This window comes from Terrapene carolina, unplaced genomic scaffold, assembly GCF_002925995.2.
Source record: "Terrapene carolina triunguis isolate 2854851 unplaced genomic scaffold, T_m_triunguis-2.0 Scaffold247, whole genome shotgun sequence".
In the NCBI taxonomy this organism is placed as follows: Eukaryota; Metazoa; Chordata; order Testudines; family Emydidae; genus Terrapene; species Terrapene triunguis.
Genome location: NW_020664598.1, coordinates 18,066,077 through 18,081,916, shown reverse-complemented (window position 1 = coordinate 18,081,916; position 15,840 = coordinate 18,066,077). Strand labels below are relative to the sequence as shown.

The 15,840-nt window shown below is 50.8% G+C and overlaps 2 protein-coding genes across 5 annotated transcripts in view; one reads left to right on the top strand and one right to left on the bottom strand.

Moving 5' to 3' along the window:
* The window catches only part of WASHC1 (WASH complex subunit 1), an 87,389-nt gene extending 85,725 nt beyond the window's left edge, over positions 1-1,664 (top strand). For all 3 annotated transcript variants that reach the window (XM_024217964.2, XM_024217963.2, XM_024217965.2), the window contains exons 10-11: positions 359-427; positions 1,328-1,664. In XM_024217964.2, coding sequence (XP_024073732.1) covers positions 359-427; positions 1,328-1,479 — 221 coding nt within the window. In that variant the 3' untranslated portion in view covers positions 1,480-1,664. The remainder of the gene's footprint in view (positions 1-358; positions 428-1,327) is intronic.
* A 2,126-nt stretch (positions 1,665-3,790) lies between these two features.
* DDX11 (DEAD/H-box helicase 11) overlaps positions 3,791-15,840 on the bottom strand; it is a 32,725-nt gene continuing 20,675 nt past the window's right edge. Inside the window, exons 15-27 of one of the 2 annotated variants that reach the window (XM_029912822.1) lie at positions 15,329-15,367; positions 14,693-14,813; positions 13,927-14,061; positions 12,516-12,628; positions 10,012-10,081; positions 9,470-9,573; positions 8,612-8,761; positions 6,920-6,988; positions 6,638-6,738; positions 6,012-6,102; positions 4,937-5,012; positions 4,425-4,579; positions 3,791-4,201 (exon numbers count right to left, since the gene is read on the bottom strand). In XM_029912822.1, coding sequence (XP_029768682.1) covers positions 4,157-4,201; positions 4,425-4,579; positions 4,937-5,012; positions 6,012-6,102; positions 6,638-6,738; positions 6,920-6,988; positions 8,612-8,761; positions 9,470-9,573; positions 10,012-10,081; positions 12,516-12,628; positions 13,927-14,061; positions 14,693-14,813; positions 15,329-15,367 — 1,269 coding nt within the window. In that variant the 3' untranslated portion in view covers positions 3,791-4,156. The remainder of the gene's footprint in view (positions 4,202-4,424; positions 4,580-4,936; positions 5,013-6,011; positions 6,103-6,637; positions 6,739-6,919; positions 6,989-8,611; positions 8,762-9,469; positions 9,574-10,011; positions 10,082-12,515; positions 12,629-13,926; positions 14,062-14,692; positions 14,814-15,328; positions 15,368-15,840) is intronic. The other variant, XM_026657526.2, reaches the window with a different exon arrangement.

The following is a 15,840-nucleotide window of genomic DNA, read 5'->3' as shown; positions in this document are numbered from 1 at the left end:
TGAAGTCCATAAGGGGGAAGGGTAAATGTGGTACAAGGATGGGAGGGGTCAATTTATTTATTTAATTTCCAAGTGAGGGTCCCAACACAATCTCTGCCAAGGCAGCTCCGTCCGAACCTTCAGCATATCCTGCTAGTCAACCCTGCACTCCCAGGCAGTTCTGCCAATACAGCACCAATGTACCCTGCAGGGTCAGTGTGTCACGTCGAATAGTGTGGGACATACAACAGGAGGACTGGGTGTCCTGACCACATGTTGAAGCTGGTCCCCAGTTAATAACTAGCCCTTAGTACGAGTCTGGACCTTGTGAGCAAGACATTTGGTCTGTCACCTGATTTGTGGGGCTTTACTCTTTCAGTGATAACCACAGCACAGGGTGGAGACTTGATGTCCGACCTCTTCAACAAGCTGCTCCTGAGGCGCAAAGGTACCGTGCCGTGGGGGGCTGCTCCTTTCCTGTAATGTGACATGAAGAGGGGCAGGTTCCCTTGCCTCACTGCTGCAGCTTGCAGGAGTTAGAAAGAAGGAAGCTTTTGGCCAGCCTGGCATGCCATTTGGCTGAATGCTTTGATCCTGCTGGGGAGGCACACAATGCCCTTATGGACCAGGCAAGGCAAGCCCCTTGCAGAGCAGGAAGAACTTACTTGTATACCAATGCTGCCGACGGCGGAGTGTCACTGCAGTGAATCCAGACAGGAGGTGCTGCTGTAGTGGGGAGGGGCTTAGCTGGCTTCAGTGCCCAAGCTTTACCTGGCATCCCCAAGGCAGAAACCTGGGCACTGGCTGAGGTAGAGTGAATTGTATGTTTTTAATACTCCAAGAGAAAGCTCCCCTGTCCCTGCGCTGCAGGGGGGCGCGTCTCACTGCACACGCTGGGCAAAGGCTCAGCATATCCAGAGAGCCTCAGAGGGGGGAAGCATTTTGCATATGCCTATTCTCTAAGGGCTGGGGCCTGCCCCCTGCTGTCGAGGCTTCTTAGCCATAACCTAATGACAAGGCCCTCTGTAGGTACCAGGCAGACACCTCCGCCCCTCCCCTGCTTCAGCCGGGGGCTGCCTCCTCCCCTGCTCACAGAATCAGAGCCGGTTCTGGTCCCTGCCCTCCATTGTTCTGCCAGCTGGAAATGCTGACTTGGTGCTTTAGCTAATGAACCCTTTCCCAGCAGCAGCGGAGGTGAGATTGTGTGTGCCTGAGTCACTCAGCTGATGAGGCAGGATTTTGCACAGGTGCAGGGCTAGCTGCTGCCTTCCTCATCCTCGCTCATTTCAACTCACCTCTCAATTCTAGTTCCTAGGCCTCACTCACTCATCTGCTTTTTCTCCCGCAGGCATTTCAGGCAAGGGGCCTGCAGCTGCAGGAAGTGCTGATGCTCCCAGTCCACCTGCTGGTGCCTTTGCCCGCATGTCGGACTCAATCCCACCTCTGCCAGCCCCACAACAGCCCCCGGGGGACGAGGAGGAAGATGACTGGGAATCATAAATGCTATCATGCCGCAGGCTTGGGATTGGTTTCCTCTTGGCTAACTGGCAATCCGGCCCGGCTGAGCTAAGCACCTCAGAAATGGACCAGCTTTTGGAAATAACTGCTGGTGAGAGGGCACAGGCCTGGCAGAGGGACCCCGTCACTTTCTCTTAGCTCCTGCTCGTCTCTAACCACTGTTGAGTATAGTTATCAATGAACATTACTTCTGCTCTGTTTACTTCCCCTCCCCCACAAATAGTGCATTTAATTTCAAATGCTGCTGCTCCTGCTCACTCAATAAATCCTGCTGTAGCTGGAGGGCAGCTCATGCTCACGGAAGATCAGAACTAGCATCTCTACTGAGTGTGATGAAGCACAACTGCACGGGCAGCTCTAACAGCCTTCTCCTCAGCCAGCTGCGTGCTGGGCCTGGCTTGTTTGGGTGCGCCGGTGCAGGAATTCTTGAAATGGTTGATAGGATAGAAGGTGGTTGGTCCAGTGCTGCCTCATAGCCTCCCTCATGTGAAAACAGCTATGGAAACTCTGTTGTTGGGTATGAATGGCTTCTACAGCAGCTGTAGTGTTCCTTTAAGTTACAAGTACCCAGCAGCCTTCTCTGGCCCACTCCAGTCTACAAGTGGAGTGCTCTTAATTAACAGATTCTAGGAGGAGAGGCCCAGCTGCCCACCATTAGTCTCTCTGGTGGAGCTAGGGAACAGCAGGCATTTTGCAGAGGGGTACTGTGTGTGTGACAAACATAAGGCAGAAGCCCTAAAACTGCTGTACACTGAGGTGCAGTACACACTTTGAGAGTCTCTACCTACAACTTCTACTCTGTCAAAGAGGTGATGGGCAGAGGAGTAAATAAATAAATTAATGGAGATATCCTATCTCCTAGAACTGGAAGGGACCTTGAAAGGTCATTGAGTCCAGCCCCCTGCCTTCACTAGCAGGACCAAGTACTGATTTTGCCCCAGATCCCTAGGTGGCCCCCTCAAGGATTGAACTCACAAGCCTGGGTTTAGCAGGCCAATGCTCAAACCACTGAGCTATCCCTGCCACCCCCCCAAGGTCCACTTTGAGTAGAACTATGCAACTACAGTACAGTCTAGTCATAGTTTGCTTAAGTGGGACAAGTGTCTAACAAGATGATGTTTTATCACTGTAGGTGGAAAGTAGATGTCCTTGAGCTCCTACGTATAGTGTTTGTGTACACAGTTTAAGTCAGAGCTCTGTTTAGATGTGCTAGACTCTGCAGGGACTGGTACAATTCAGGTGCAGCAGAATAGAGATTTTATCCAGGTATGTGTAGAAGCGCACAGGAACAGTTGTTAGCCAATGCCTAGAGCACATCAGTTAATGGCTTTCTTGAATTACTAGGTGGCAACTGATAACTAGGGGGTTCCTGGCAGCAGCCCACTACACTGCAAAGCTGAAATATCCAAAAGCCAGGAATGAATGTGGCCCACCCCCTTTACAAGAAAGGGAAAGGGTTTTTTTTAAAGGGATTTACAATAAACTATGCTGAGGGAGGGCTAACCATGAGCCCCAGGAAAAGGCAGCAGTAAAGCTGAACATCTGCAGACAGGTATATAATCAAAAGGAAATGAAATAAATGCTGCACTGCTTTATGGCTAGGTTAGTAAAGTGGAGTAATAGACACAGGCCTTGGGCTGTGCGGTAGCTTAACATTCTTGGTCCACATTAGCAGAAAGGCCAGGTGGGAGGTGAATGGCAGTAGCCTCACATGGAGAATGCTTACACAGCATTGATGAGGAAATAAAGGCCTGCTGTGTGTGTGGGGGTAAATACACACACAAGCCACCCAGCTGTCATAGACTCAGCCCCCAACAATTGAAGCCCCGTGTGGGGTGCTACAGATTCATGCTGTCACAGCACTTTTGCCATGGCAGAAAAAAAGCCTCCTAAGTTCCCTAAATAGTCTTGCTGTCTGCAAGGGGTAAGCAAGTCAGGCCCATACCTCCAGCTAGCAGTACTGCCACCCCCCCCAGCCATTGTCTAGTGAGGGCTCTGGTAAAGCACAGATTAACACCACAATGCCAGTGGTCAGAGATGTAACTTCAGGCAGGGCAAAGCTAAGAGTTGAAAATGCCTCAGAAGTTGAGATGGCCCAAGGTATTCACCCTTACTGAATTAACTGATCTATGGAGCAGGTATGTGGCCACTGGAGCAGGGGCTCGAAATCTAGTTTCTAGATTCCAGAGAGCTTTGTTGTTGTACTGCTCCCATGGAGGCTGCCAGAAGCTCTAGTCCCCCACCCCATACTGGAAAGAAAAAGCAGCAGCAGCCCTACAACATTAGCCTGATTTTTAATACTTTACTTCATCCTGCCCCAAGAGGGCAAGTAGTAATACCCAAGGCTGGGGAACAGAGCAAAGGGGAGGAGTAACACAAACCCAGTCCATGTGGGGTTCAGATGCACCAGCTGAGGGTGCTCTTATCTTCCCTCTCCCCCCAAGCCACTGTCCAGCCCAGCTCAGATGCAATATAATCAGTCACGGTACAGAAGCCACATAGGCAAGAATAGCTTTGGTCAATAATTTTCAACTGCAAAGTCTTGGGGGGAAAAAACTTCTGTTGCAGGGACAGCAATTGCAGGAGGCTCCAGTTTGAGCTGATACAGCCACTCAGCACCCCTGTACCCATTCATCAGCACACTGCTCTTCCATCTCCCTCAGGAAGCTTCTGACCCATAACATGACTTCTTCTCATGGTGAAACTAGGAAGAGAGGAGATCACATGGCATTGTTCATTCCTAGCCCCAGCACTCTAGTATCCAGAGGGGTCAGGCCTGTGAGCAGGGGGAAGAGGGCATGGAGGTATTGCTGGGGAGCAGGTACAGGACATACACAGGGTGGAGCTGATGGGTGCATAAGGGGAAGTAGGACATAGCAAATGCTCAGAAGAGCTGGCTACTGGCCGGTGCATGAACTAATACTGACCTTCCTTAATGCTGCAAATGCTAGTCCAAAGGTAGGTTTGATCTCTGTTCTTTCCTTGATCCACTGGGGTAGTTTGTTGAAGACAGAGGGGCGTGCATACCTGTGATCTACAAGCAGGATGCTAGCAAAGTCCTTCTGATGGCGAATCGCTCGCCCTGCACAGATCACCATAAAGGGAAACCTCAGTTTTGTCACTTTGTATCCCCCTAGACCCTATTCTTCCATGCACAAGATTATCAGCAGATCCACTCTAGATACAGGCCTCCACCAGGCTGCTAGCCAATAGCTTGAACACACAATCAGGTAACTGTTGGATCTCCTACCACCTGAGTTGCATGTGCCAAGACAATTCTTCCCAATACCTTGTGTCTCATAAAAGAATCCTCTCCTTATGCTGCTCCCCACCAATCCCACTCTGCCACAATTGCTTCTTTGCCTATTCCATGACCCTAGCTACCGTAAACTGCTCTCCATACTCCGCCCATCCAGCCCCATGAAAGATGAAGTCTTACCTATTGACTGGTTTACTGCTTTCATGCATAGATTTTCAATCAGCATTTTGCTAGGTGGCTGGCCCGCAGTTCTTGGCTAGAGGAGAGAAATAAGACTCAGGCTCTGTGTACACAAAGCAGTTTTTAGCGACAGGGCTGTGTTGCTACAGCCGTGTCACTAAAAAGTGCGCAGTGTAGCCGCTGTTTGTCAGCCTTCCTGCCAACAAAAAACGTCCACCCCCCACAGAGTGGCATTAGCGTTGTCGGCAGGAGAGCGCTCCTGCTAACAAAGACCTGTTCACGCTGGCGCTTGTCGTCGGCAAAACTTTTGTCTCTCGGGAGGTGTGTGTGTTTTGTTTTGTTTTTTAACACCTCTGAAAGACAAAAGTTTTGTTGTTCACTTGCCAGTGTAGACAAAGCCTGAGTAAAAGGCATATGCAGTTCAAAGTAGGAATTAAAGCTCTTCAGTGCAGAAACCAGGCCCTGGAACGGTAGTGTATTCTTTACCCCTGCGGCTGCCTAGCTGGCCTAGGGAATGGTGCTGCCAGGCAGCCCCAGGTACTTGCAATAAAGAAGGGACCTCAAGGGCCACTACAAAGAGATGGGAGTTCAGTCACACACTAGAACCTGGGAAGTGCAGCTGAAGTGTGATCAGGCTCCTCAGAGAGGACATTCAAACTAACCAGCTCCAGGGCACCTGAAGGAGGAAGGTAGTTTCAATGCCAACCCCCAGGGCTTCAGAGCTGCATGGAACAGGGGCTGTGGCAGGCAATGAGCAGGATTCACTGTGTTAGGAAGAGGCGCATGACCCTGCAATGCAGTTCTCTGTGCAGTATTGCTCTGGCAGCCTCTCTTGGGAACTCAGCAGGGTCATTCCTGCAGATCTCTGCCCGGCTCTAGCCCTGTTGAGCCCATTTACTACCCCCAAAGCCACTCAAGCGCACAGTCAAGGAGATCTCTCTCCCCAGCGTGACTGACCCAGACACAGCAAACACGGGCGGAGGCACAGGAAGAGCCAGGTCTTTAGTTCGCAGAGGGAATTGGACCCGGAAAGGACAGTAAGTGAAGCAGCTGAAATAGGTGCTGGGGTGCTTACTCCTACCATTGTTTTGTCAAGATAGGCCATTTTCTCCTGGAGTTCTGGGGACTTGATGTTGGGGTAAGGAAGGCCCACCATGACGACACACCTGGAAATGGAAGGAGGGGAACACACAAGCATTGTTAGTGCCCCGTCATCCCAAACAAACTGATAGGGACACTATACTGCAGAGGGTTACCACTGCAACGCAGTCAACTCTGGCGTGGAAGCAACAACACTGCCCAGCCGTACGTGACAGGAATACTGAACTGAAAACTGCCAGGGGAATTCAGGGAGCCAGAGTGGGGATTTATCCCACCCAGCATTGTCCTGTGAAAAGCACTTCAGGCTATTTCATGACCACAGAGTGGTTGGGTGTTTGCTTTATGCTGTGTCTGAAAGGCACCTTCAGCTCACAGTGCTTCCTGACACCACGCCAGGCACACTGCTTTCAACCCTGACTCAATCACACCACCCCCACTTCCTGCACCCCTGAGGTTTACTTGCAGGTCTCCCACCCAAGTCCTGACCAGACTTCCCCCCACCCGGCCCAGCATAGCCTAGGAGACCCAGCAACAACATCAGCAGAGAGCTGTGTTCAGATACCATCTTAGGAGATGAGCAGCAAACCAGATATTTCTTACCTTCCCAGGTCATCAGAGAAATTGATTCCTTCACTCATTTTCCCTCCAACCACAGAAAAGAGCAGGGCCCCCGTCACATGGCCTCCCACCTGGCTGCAGCGCTGCACAAAAGAACCCCCAATGACTCAGGAGACACTGGAGCTGTGGAAACTTCTGTGCGTTGGCAGCACAGAGACCTGTCTACATTGGCCAGAGCAATTAACCACCCACATCACCTGCTTTAGAAATACTCTCTTGCAATATGGGGTATTGAACGTTCAGCAACCTGCCAACCCTGCTTACCTTTATGCACTTAGCGTACTCTGCCAGCACCTGCTCCACCTGGTTTGCTCTCTTGGGCTCCTGAAATATCTGTCACAGGCATAAAGCATAAGTTGCAGCAGGAAGATGCAAATAGATTTAATGGTGCCATTCCAAAAATAACGCAGAGAGGAGGGTCTAGAGGCATGTTACCATTGATCTCTAACCAATGTCCAACTATGCTCCCTGGTTAAGCAATGCAGACACATCCTAATGGTATCCTGCTCAGCACCTGTGGGACCTAGCAAATCCAAAGTAGAAGCAGTGATGGCCATTAGTGACTTTGGAGACATTTCCAGTTATTGAGATGTTAACCAGGGTTTTTTCTTCATGGGTCATTGCTCCCAGATCTCTACTGTTTGAAAAGTGGAAAGAAACATCCATGTAAGAGGACAAAGGGAGAGTGAAGATCTGGGAATTCAGGTGTAGCAAGAGGGTAACAAAGCTGGAAGAGATCTCCAGAACTAGTAGGATAATTTATAGAACAGTAGCACTCAGGTGTGACTAGAGCCCATGTGTGCTGATGTGCTGTACAAACAATGTAAGAGACAGTCCCTGCCCAAGGGAGATTAGGGTAGGAGGGGAAGCAGAGTTATAGAAAGGTGAGGTTATTGCCAATTCAGCTCCTGAGGAGCAGTACAGGTCTGTTTCTCACAATATAGCCTCCTGAGCATTGTTCAGTCCAGTTTTAAATTGCACAAGCAGGAAAGTTTTTGGAGGCTTTGTTATCAGAGTTCACTGTTCAGAAAGGTTTCCTGATATTCAGCCACTTTTCTTCTGTTCAGTTTCATTCTATTACTCCTGGTTATACACCCTTTGTACCATGCTAAAACATTGAACCTTGAGATGTAGGCAAGTATTATCCCCATTTTACAGAAGAGGCAGATTAAGTGACTTGACCAAGATTACATAGTGACTCTGTGCCACAGTCAAGAACAGAACACAGATTTCTTGATCCTTTAACCAGAAGACCCATTCATCCTCCCAGTAGACCCACAGTGAGCTGAAAGCTTGTGTGTAACTGACAGTGTATAGTTGAGTCTTAGGGCTTGTCTTCGCTACTGGGGTAAGCCAACCTACGTTTTGCTACTCCAGCTACGTGAATAACGTAGCTGGAGTTAACATAGCTTAGGTCGACTTACCCCGGTGTCTTCACAGCGCTGCGTCAACAGGAGACACTCTCCGGTCGACTTCCCTTACTCTTCTCAGAGAGCTGGAATACCGGGGTTGACCGGAGAGCGCTCTGCCGTCGATTTAGCGGGTCTTCGCTAGAGTGAAGACAAGCCCTTAGTCAATCACACTATTCCCTGGACAGGGGATGTGCAGCCAAGTCTGGGGAAAGCAAATCCCCTGTAAGAACTTAATAAACCTGTCCCTCCCAGCAAGGGAATCAGAGAGCATTGTAGGCTGACTAATGCAGATGAAGACTGTCTCTGCATTTACAGGAGCCATGTAACAGCATTTAATCTAATTTAGATCCTAGCTCAGCAATCAGCCGCGTGGGAAGAATCATTTATTCATTACTGGAGGGACTGGCTAGATAAACATCCTCTCTGCTGTGCAGGATAGAAGAACAATTTGGGGAGAGAGAGACAAGGCCTGTAATGTGCAGATAATTGTTGGACTTTTGAAACCTCCATTTAAGGTACCAACCACCCTCAGTTACACAATTACCTTCTTCTTAGTCGCCAAGCGGGTGAGCAGCCCCGTCCTCTCCCAGTGCGTGTACACCTGCTTCTCGTACTCATAGGAGGGAAAGAAGCACACCACGCCCCCAGGGACCACATTGCACAGGTTACCAAGGATTCGGCCCATCTCATCCATCTGTAAGAGGGGAAAGACTGGTGTTTGCTGGGGCTTACCATGGCACTGCCATGGCTTAAGGACAGATGCCTCCCATTGACAAGTCTTAGGACACTCATGTAGCCACTTCCATGTAGAGAAATCAGTGCAGTGCTAGCTCACCAACAGTTGCCTAGAGGCACTAGCTGGCTCCAGGGCCTGGGAATGAACATGCTCCCTTTCACTCCTTGGTCTCCCCATCTTAAGCCGCAGTCTCGAGTCATTGTAAAGCAATGGCTGTTTGGTGCGTCTGTGAAATGAGCTAGGAGGTCTGTCCATTTCCCAGGGAAATGTGTCTGCTTCACACCCCCGGAATGATGGCGAGAGCTCACTGGCAGCTCTGTTAGCAGGTTCAACTAAGGATTGAATGGGCCAGAGGACTGATGTCTCACTCCTAGGGGCCCCTCAAAGGCAAAGGAGGATGGGGAAGCTTTCGCTTCACGCTCCAGGCCTGTCAAGTCAGCTTTCACTAGCACTAAACTCACTTAAAATGGCTTAACAAAACCAGACCACCCCCAGTATGCCTGCCCCTGAGCTCCTCCACAACTGGACCGCTCCCCTGCCAATCTGCACACCCCTCTGGACTTATTTTTCCCATCTTGGAGCCCCCCAGAATCCCCCACTCTGCACACAAAACGTCCCCTTGAACCATCAGACCGCATAGCTTAAGAATGAAATAGACGTGCTGACCATCTGAGGCAGGTCTCTCTTCTGATAGGTGAACTCTAGCTGCTGGTTAGATGGCCCACTGCAGAGGATTATGGGTAAAATGTTGTCTGGAGGAATCACATGACCTGATGACAAACAAGTAGACGGAATAAAAGCTACAGATGTTCAAGCAAAGCAAGCTAACAGCGCAAGGCCCCTGGGAGTAGGTCACATGCACGTAGCAGCACAGGTACACATTCATTTCTCTTGGTCTGGGGGAGTGCAAGCAGCTTTAGCACAAGCCTGTCAATGCCTTTTAAAGGATCACACAAGCCGTAACCTGGTTCGAATCATTCCCTGCCCATTCTCTCTGGGGCAGAGGAATACGGTACACCCCTAGCAGCCAGAGGTGAAAGGGAACCTGGCTGCCCTCTGCTGCTGTGATTTCCAGGCAGGATGTCTGGTCACAAGAAGGAGCTGGCAAACAAACAAGTCAATGGCATCTGCCTGAACTCCCATACAGCTGAACTAGGGGCCCAGCTACAGAGAGAGCATGTGACCAGCTCCCCTCCCCCGACACTCACCACAGGAGAACTCCACCACCCTGTCAGCACCGATGGCACAGGACAGCAACTGCTCTCGGAAATCAGACACCTACAAACCAGGAGCCAAGAAGAATCAGCAAAGCCCAAGTGCTCTCATCAGGAGATGGGGAAGGGCTGCCGTCAGCACACGGTTGGGAGGACCAGATGCAAGGATGGAGGAGGAGGAGTCAGGCCAATGGTTTGGGGAAAAGGACAGAGGGAAGAGATGTGCTGGGTACTTGGTGCAGGTGTGGGACCCCGAAACACAAGGGCGCACAGAGGGATGAACGGATGCAGAAATACTGTAGGTGCAACTCTGGCCTCAAACCAGAGCTGTACCCAGGGGAGCGGGGTTGATTGGCAGGTAAATTCTGCAATTCCACAGCCAGTACAGCTGCACCATCCCATGCTGCAATTAAAGTTTCTCCAAGTCCTTGGGCAGGACCCTCTGCAGGGCAGGGGGAACCATTGGTTTCTAGGTAGGAAAACAGAGAACCCACAAAGCATGGGCTGAAGCAGCAGCCAGCCACCTCCACAGCTTCCTATGGCCAGTGCTAGTAGGTGCAGAGCAGGAGTGCCACCCTGTGGTCCAATAGCCTCATCCTACCAGTGCAATGCTCTTTTTAGACAGCCATCCACAGCGTATATTGTGAGCGAGGCATTCGGCCTAGCTTTCCGAGCTTGGGTCTGCCTCTTTGATCAGGGACCCAACTCCTAGTACCATAGCACACCTCTTCCACTCCCCTGCCTTGCCATTTACGGGCAACAGACTGAATACCTTCCCTGGGCTGGTAATTATGGCGGGAGGAGGATCCAGACAGCAGGATACAACAGTCTCCATGTGTTACCCTTGCAGTGCTCAGGGGGCATGTCTCGCAGGGTCTCTACGGCAACTGGGTCTCTCGCAAGGAAGCCCATCACGCCAGGGTGCCAAAGTGCCAGACCTCCCACGAGCCAACCTCATGCCAAGAGCAGAACTGTGACAACTACGGGGTTTGATGGGTGGCTGGGTTGTGACTTTCCCAGAGGGATACCATAGGAGAATCATTATTTTACTAGACATAGAGGCCCTATAGCCAGCACCCTCCCTTCCTTTATTAGTCTCCACAACAGCAAAACGACCCTTCAGGCACTGCAGGCAGCGCACACTACACGAGGAATCCTTGGGGTATGTCTATGCTGCAGTTAGACACCCGTGGCTCAGGCTGCAGGGCTGTTATATTGCAGTGTAGATTATGGGGCTCAGGCTGCAGCCTGAACTCTGGGACCCTCCCATCTCATGAGCCCCAGCCTGAGTCCGAACGTCTACTCTGCAACTGAACAGCCTCTTAGCCCGAGTCAGCTGCAGTGTAGACTTACCCCTAGAGTCTTTAGTCCCTGGTCCCTCCACATGACTTTACCCACAGAGAGCTGCAGCATGGGAACCACTCCCTCTTCTCTGGTGTGACCGTGCCAGTGGCTTACACTCACCCAATGGAAACGACTCAGCTTCGGTAAAATTAAATGAGCAAACTGGACTATCTGGCATGAGCAGTGATCTAACAGAACCCCTGTGCCCCCCATGCAGGTGCACACCAGGAGGGAAACAGGAATGTGCTGTTACTCTGAAGTATGCACACCTACATACCATGGGAAGAAGGGCTAGAGAGAAAAGCCTAACATGGATGGGTCGTGCACACCACTGTGGCACTACTGAAATCCTGATTTTTCTGGAAGGTCCCTCTGGCAAGATCAGCATTATAAGATCGGTCAGAAGCTTTCTATCCAGTGCTAGTTTTGAGCTGCACTCAGCCTGAGGGACTGGATCAGACCACATAACTCAAAGGGCAATCAGATATCTTGAGGGCTGGGAGACCTGGCCCAGGGCATCCCACCTTTGTGCAATGTTAAGCCACAGCCAGGCATTCAGCCAGGATGAGACGGCTAATGGAGAGACCACTCCGAGGAGTTACGATGTCTGAAGGCGTTCGGGTGAGTATCCTCCCACGAAGGAGGCACAGCAAAGGGGGTATTAGCACACCCATCCCTAGCAGTTCAAATGGACAGCGTGTCAGGGAGACTGGGTCCTGCAATGCTTGTACCGTCAGGAATTGTTAATCCTGTAGCTACCTCACGGGGAATGGCGCAATGGGACAGAGGAGGGTTTTGCTTGGTGCCTACAATGCTTTTCTTTTGCTGCTGAGAGGAGCAATAAATGAAGCACGGGCACAGCACAAAGTCCCTAGGCCTCACGCTAATATGCAAAGAGACTGCCACCTTTTCCCCGCCGCCAGGAGGATGGAAAAGCCGATTCCCAGCCGGATCACTGCAATGGGGGCAGCATGGAGAAACGTGCTAAAATGGGGTGGGAATACATGGCTCTAGTATTGCTTAGCGGTTCATTGGTGTATTTTAAAGCATCCCAATTACAACCAATATCCATCTCCTCCCACTGCTGCCTGTGGATTGGCAGAAGGTGACAGATAGGCCGGTTAGATCTTAAAGAAGCAACCTCGCTCCCTCACCGGCTGCATGGTGCCCCCTGCGATGATCGCAGCACGACATTCCTTCAGCACCTTGGCAAAATGGACAGCTGGATTCAGCAGGAGGAATTTGAGGCTGCTCTGAGCTACAGTGCCTGGGTAAAGAAGAAACAGACACACACACACCTTAGTAGAACACCCATGATTATCAGCAGTCCACCTTGTGAGGGGAAATCCCACTTTCAAAGCAGGAGCAGAGTGCTGCAGGGCCCATCTAAATCATTTACACCTGGGGGGATTCTGCGCCAAAAACTTAAATTCTGCGCACAATATTTTAAAGTTCTGCATATTTTATTTGTCAAAACAACACAATGTCATCACACCAGTTTCAATTACTGTGATAATTTATTTCAAAATACCTGTCAGCAAGTATGTCTGTAATAATACAGACAACAACAACAAAATCCCCCAGTAGAGAGTTAAAGAAACCCCGATGACAACCCAGTTCCTGTTTCTCTGCTCCTTCCCCCCAGAGCCCAGCAGGGGGGCCAGACACGCACACCCCATCCCCCACAGAGCCCAGCTGCAGGGCCCCCCCCATCCCAGACACTCACACTCCATTCCCCACTGAGCCCAGCCACGGAGCCCCTACAGCCCAGACCTCCTTCCCCCCAAATCCCAGCCATGGGGCATCCCCCAGCCCAGACACCCACACCCCCTTCCGCCCCCAGAGTCCAGCTGCGAGGAATCCCACAGCCCAGACTTCCACACCCGCTACTCCTCAGAGCCCAGAGGGAGAAACAGCCTGATGCTGGGTCCCAGACTTCTGTGGAGTTTCCTGCACACCACCTCCTTCCCTCAGGGAGTGCTGAGAACCGCAGCTGCCGGGAACCCTCCAACTCCCTCCCTGTCACCCCAGCAGTGTTTTCTATCTTCAGGCTGAGGAGCTGGGCTCTGCCAGGTCTAATGGCCCCTAGTGGCGGCCAGCAGCTCTGCAGCCCATTTCTGCGAGGGAAAAAGGAAATTATGTGCAGAACATTAATTCTGTGCAAATTCCCCCAGGAGTAATAGTTTGGATGGCCAGCTCCAACGTCAAGTGGGTGACTCTGCCAAGGTTTCTCCTTGAGCTTCATGAGAACCCTACATAGAGTTCCTGTCTCTGGGAATGAGGCCCTTCCAACAGAGGTCTCACATTCCTGCAGGACCCTTCAGCTGGTACTAATTATTTATGTTGCTCCCAGGCCCCAATCCAGCAGCACCCCATGGTGCTAGGTGCTGTGTATACAATGCTGCACAGAGTAAGAGACAGCCCTGTCTCTTACAATGCAATCTAAGGCTTACAATCTAATTATACTTAAATTTCTAAGTCTCCCATCAGTGAGGTGTCTAGGTACTAGCCAGTGGCTTTAACGCTGCTTTGCTTGAGCCTCGTGAGTGCTCTTCACTCCAGTACCTTGCCGGTTGAGGATGACTCTCCCATCTTGGTTTGCATTGGTGAGAGCAGAGAGAAATCCTTCAATCTGCATCAGAGGAGATGCCATCTTGGGCTGGCCATCCTCAACCTCCACAGGATGGCACTGAATAGCAGCTGCAGATCAAAAGAGAAAGGGGGAGGGGGAGAAATCACCCAATCAGTGGTTAGGTTCCATTCCCAGAGGAGTAAGAATGCAAGAGCGAAGGCCTGGTCTATATGTAAAATTTAGGTTGAAAAGGTGATGGCACTCAGGGATGTGCAAATCCCCACTTCTGAGCGCTGAAGCTACGGCGACCTAACCCCCAGTGCAGACACAGCTGGGTCGATAGAAGAATGCTTCCGTCAACCTAGCTACTGTTGATCCAAGAGGTAGAGTTCTGAGAGAGACAGACAACCCCTTCCATTGCCATACACTGCATCTACCCTCGGGGATTATGCTAGTTTAGCCACGGTGCTAAGGTGGCCTAAGGTGTATACTATGGAACACATGCCACTTCCCTGAGGAAAGGAACAAATCTTTCCAGATAAATAGCACCCACTCTGGCAAACAGAATAGGTAGAGTAGGGAACCCAAATTTCACCTTCCTCATGGCCTACTCCTCCCTTGCTTCACTCGCTTTCCTAAGGCAGCTTCTGCAGCACGTGTCTCCCTCCCCGGGAGACAGCTCTGAAGCCAAGTTCATCTCCCCCCTTGGCCCACGTAGATGCAAGCTCCACAGCCTCTTTACCCTGCATCTGAACTCACCTTCTTTGTCTGGCCCCTGATGCAGGGTGAGAAGGAAGTTCTGCAGTCCAGCCATGTTCTGCTTTTCCTTGTTAGTCTTTACAACACTGGTGGCTCCGTATCTCTCCACAAACCCAAAAAGCTGCCACGTAAATAAAGAGCAGGATTTACAAAGGATACAAACGCACTGACAGCACGTCACATACAAAGGCCCTCACTGCATGTTATACACCTGTTACAGAAGCCAGACACTGTGGCATGTCTCAGTGCTTCCCAACTCTTCTAGCCGGAGCGTCTTCCCTCCCTTGAATCAAAACTTAATGCACGCCCCTTCCACATGACGCAGCCTCTAGGGGTGGCATGTTCTACAGAGTCCCAGAAAAGGCAGTGCAGAACTAGCATCGTATTAGCGTTCCAGTGCTTACTAGCTGCCATACACTGTGAATGTCAAATACCCAGCACAGTCGGGGACACTTGCAGGGGTCATTTTGTAAATCAGAGGAAAGCATAATAAGCATGCAGAGGAAAGCAAGAGGCTTACAGCCATATGCCCAGCTGCTATGCTCTTTCCCCTTTAAATGCCAGACTGCCCCTTGTCCTTGAACTAGACGGGGCTGAATGTCCTGCCATGTTGGTTAAGGAGCAGTGGGGAAATACCTTTCTGCTGATCAAACTTTTCTCACAGTAACGCTGAACCTGTGGGAGGAAGAGAGAGCGCGTGTTAATACTCAGAATCCCCTTCCCCCATCCTGCAGCCCTCCCTGCTGGACTATTATCCCTTCCTCACCCCCGCAATCTCTCCTCCAATAGCAATGCTGGGAGAGAAGTGCAGTGTAATATTAATGGCCTAACGTGAGCTATACTTTATTACAATTGCAGCTAAATGACTTGCTAGGTTCCAGAATAAGTGTGTTCTTCAAACCCAGTGACCTAAGAACTCCTTAATGCCAACTAGCAAAAGGCACACCCAACACACTGTTGTCAGAATATTTAGCCAAACAGTGAGGTATTGTGATGGGGTGGACTAGGTCCTACGCCCACCCCCAGCTGGAGGCCTCGAGGCCCTGCCACACCGCACCCCAGAAAAGGGCAGTGGAGTCCTCCAAGCTGCCTAGAGTGGCGGTGTGGGACACAGCCAATCACAGAAGGTCTGCAGAGAACAGCCAATC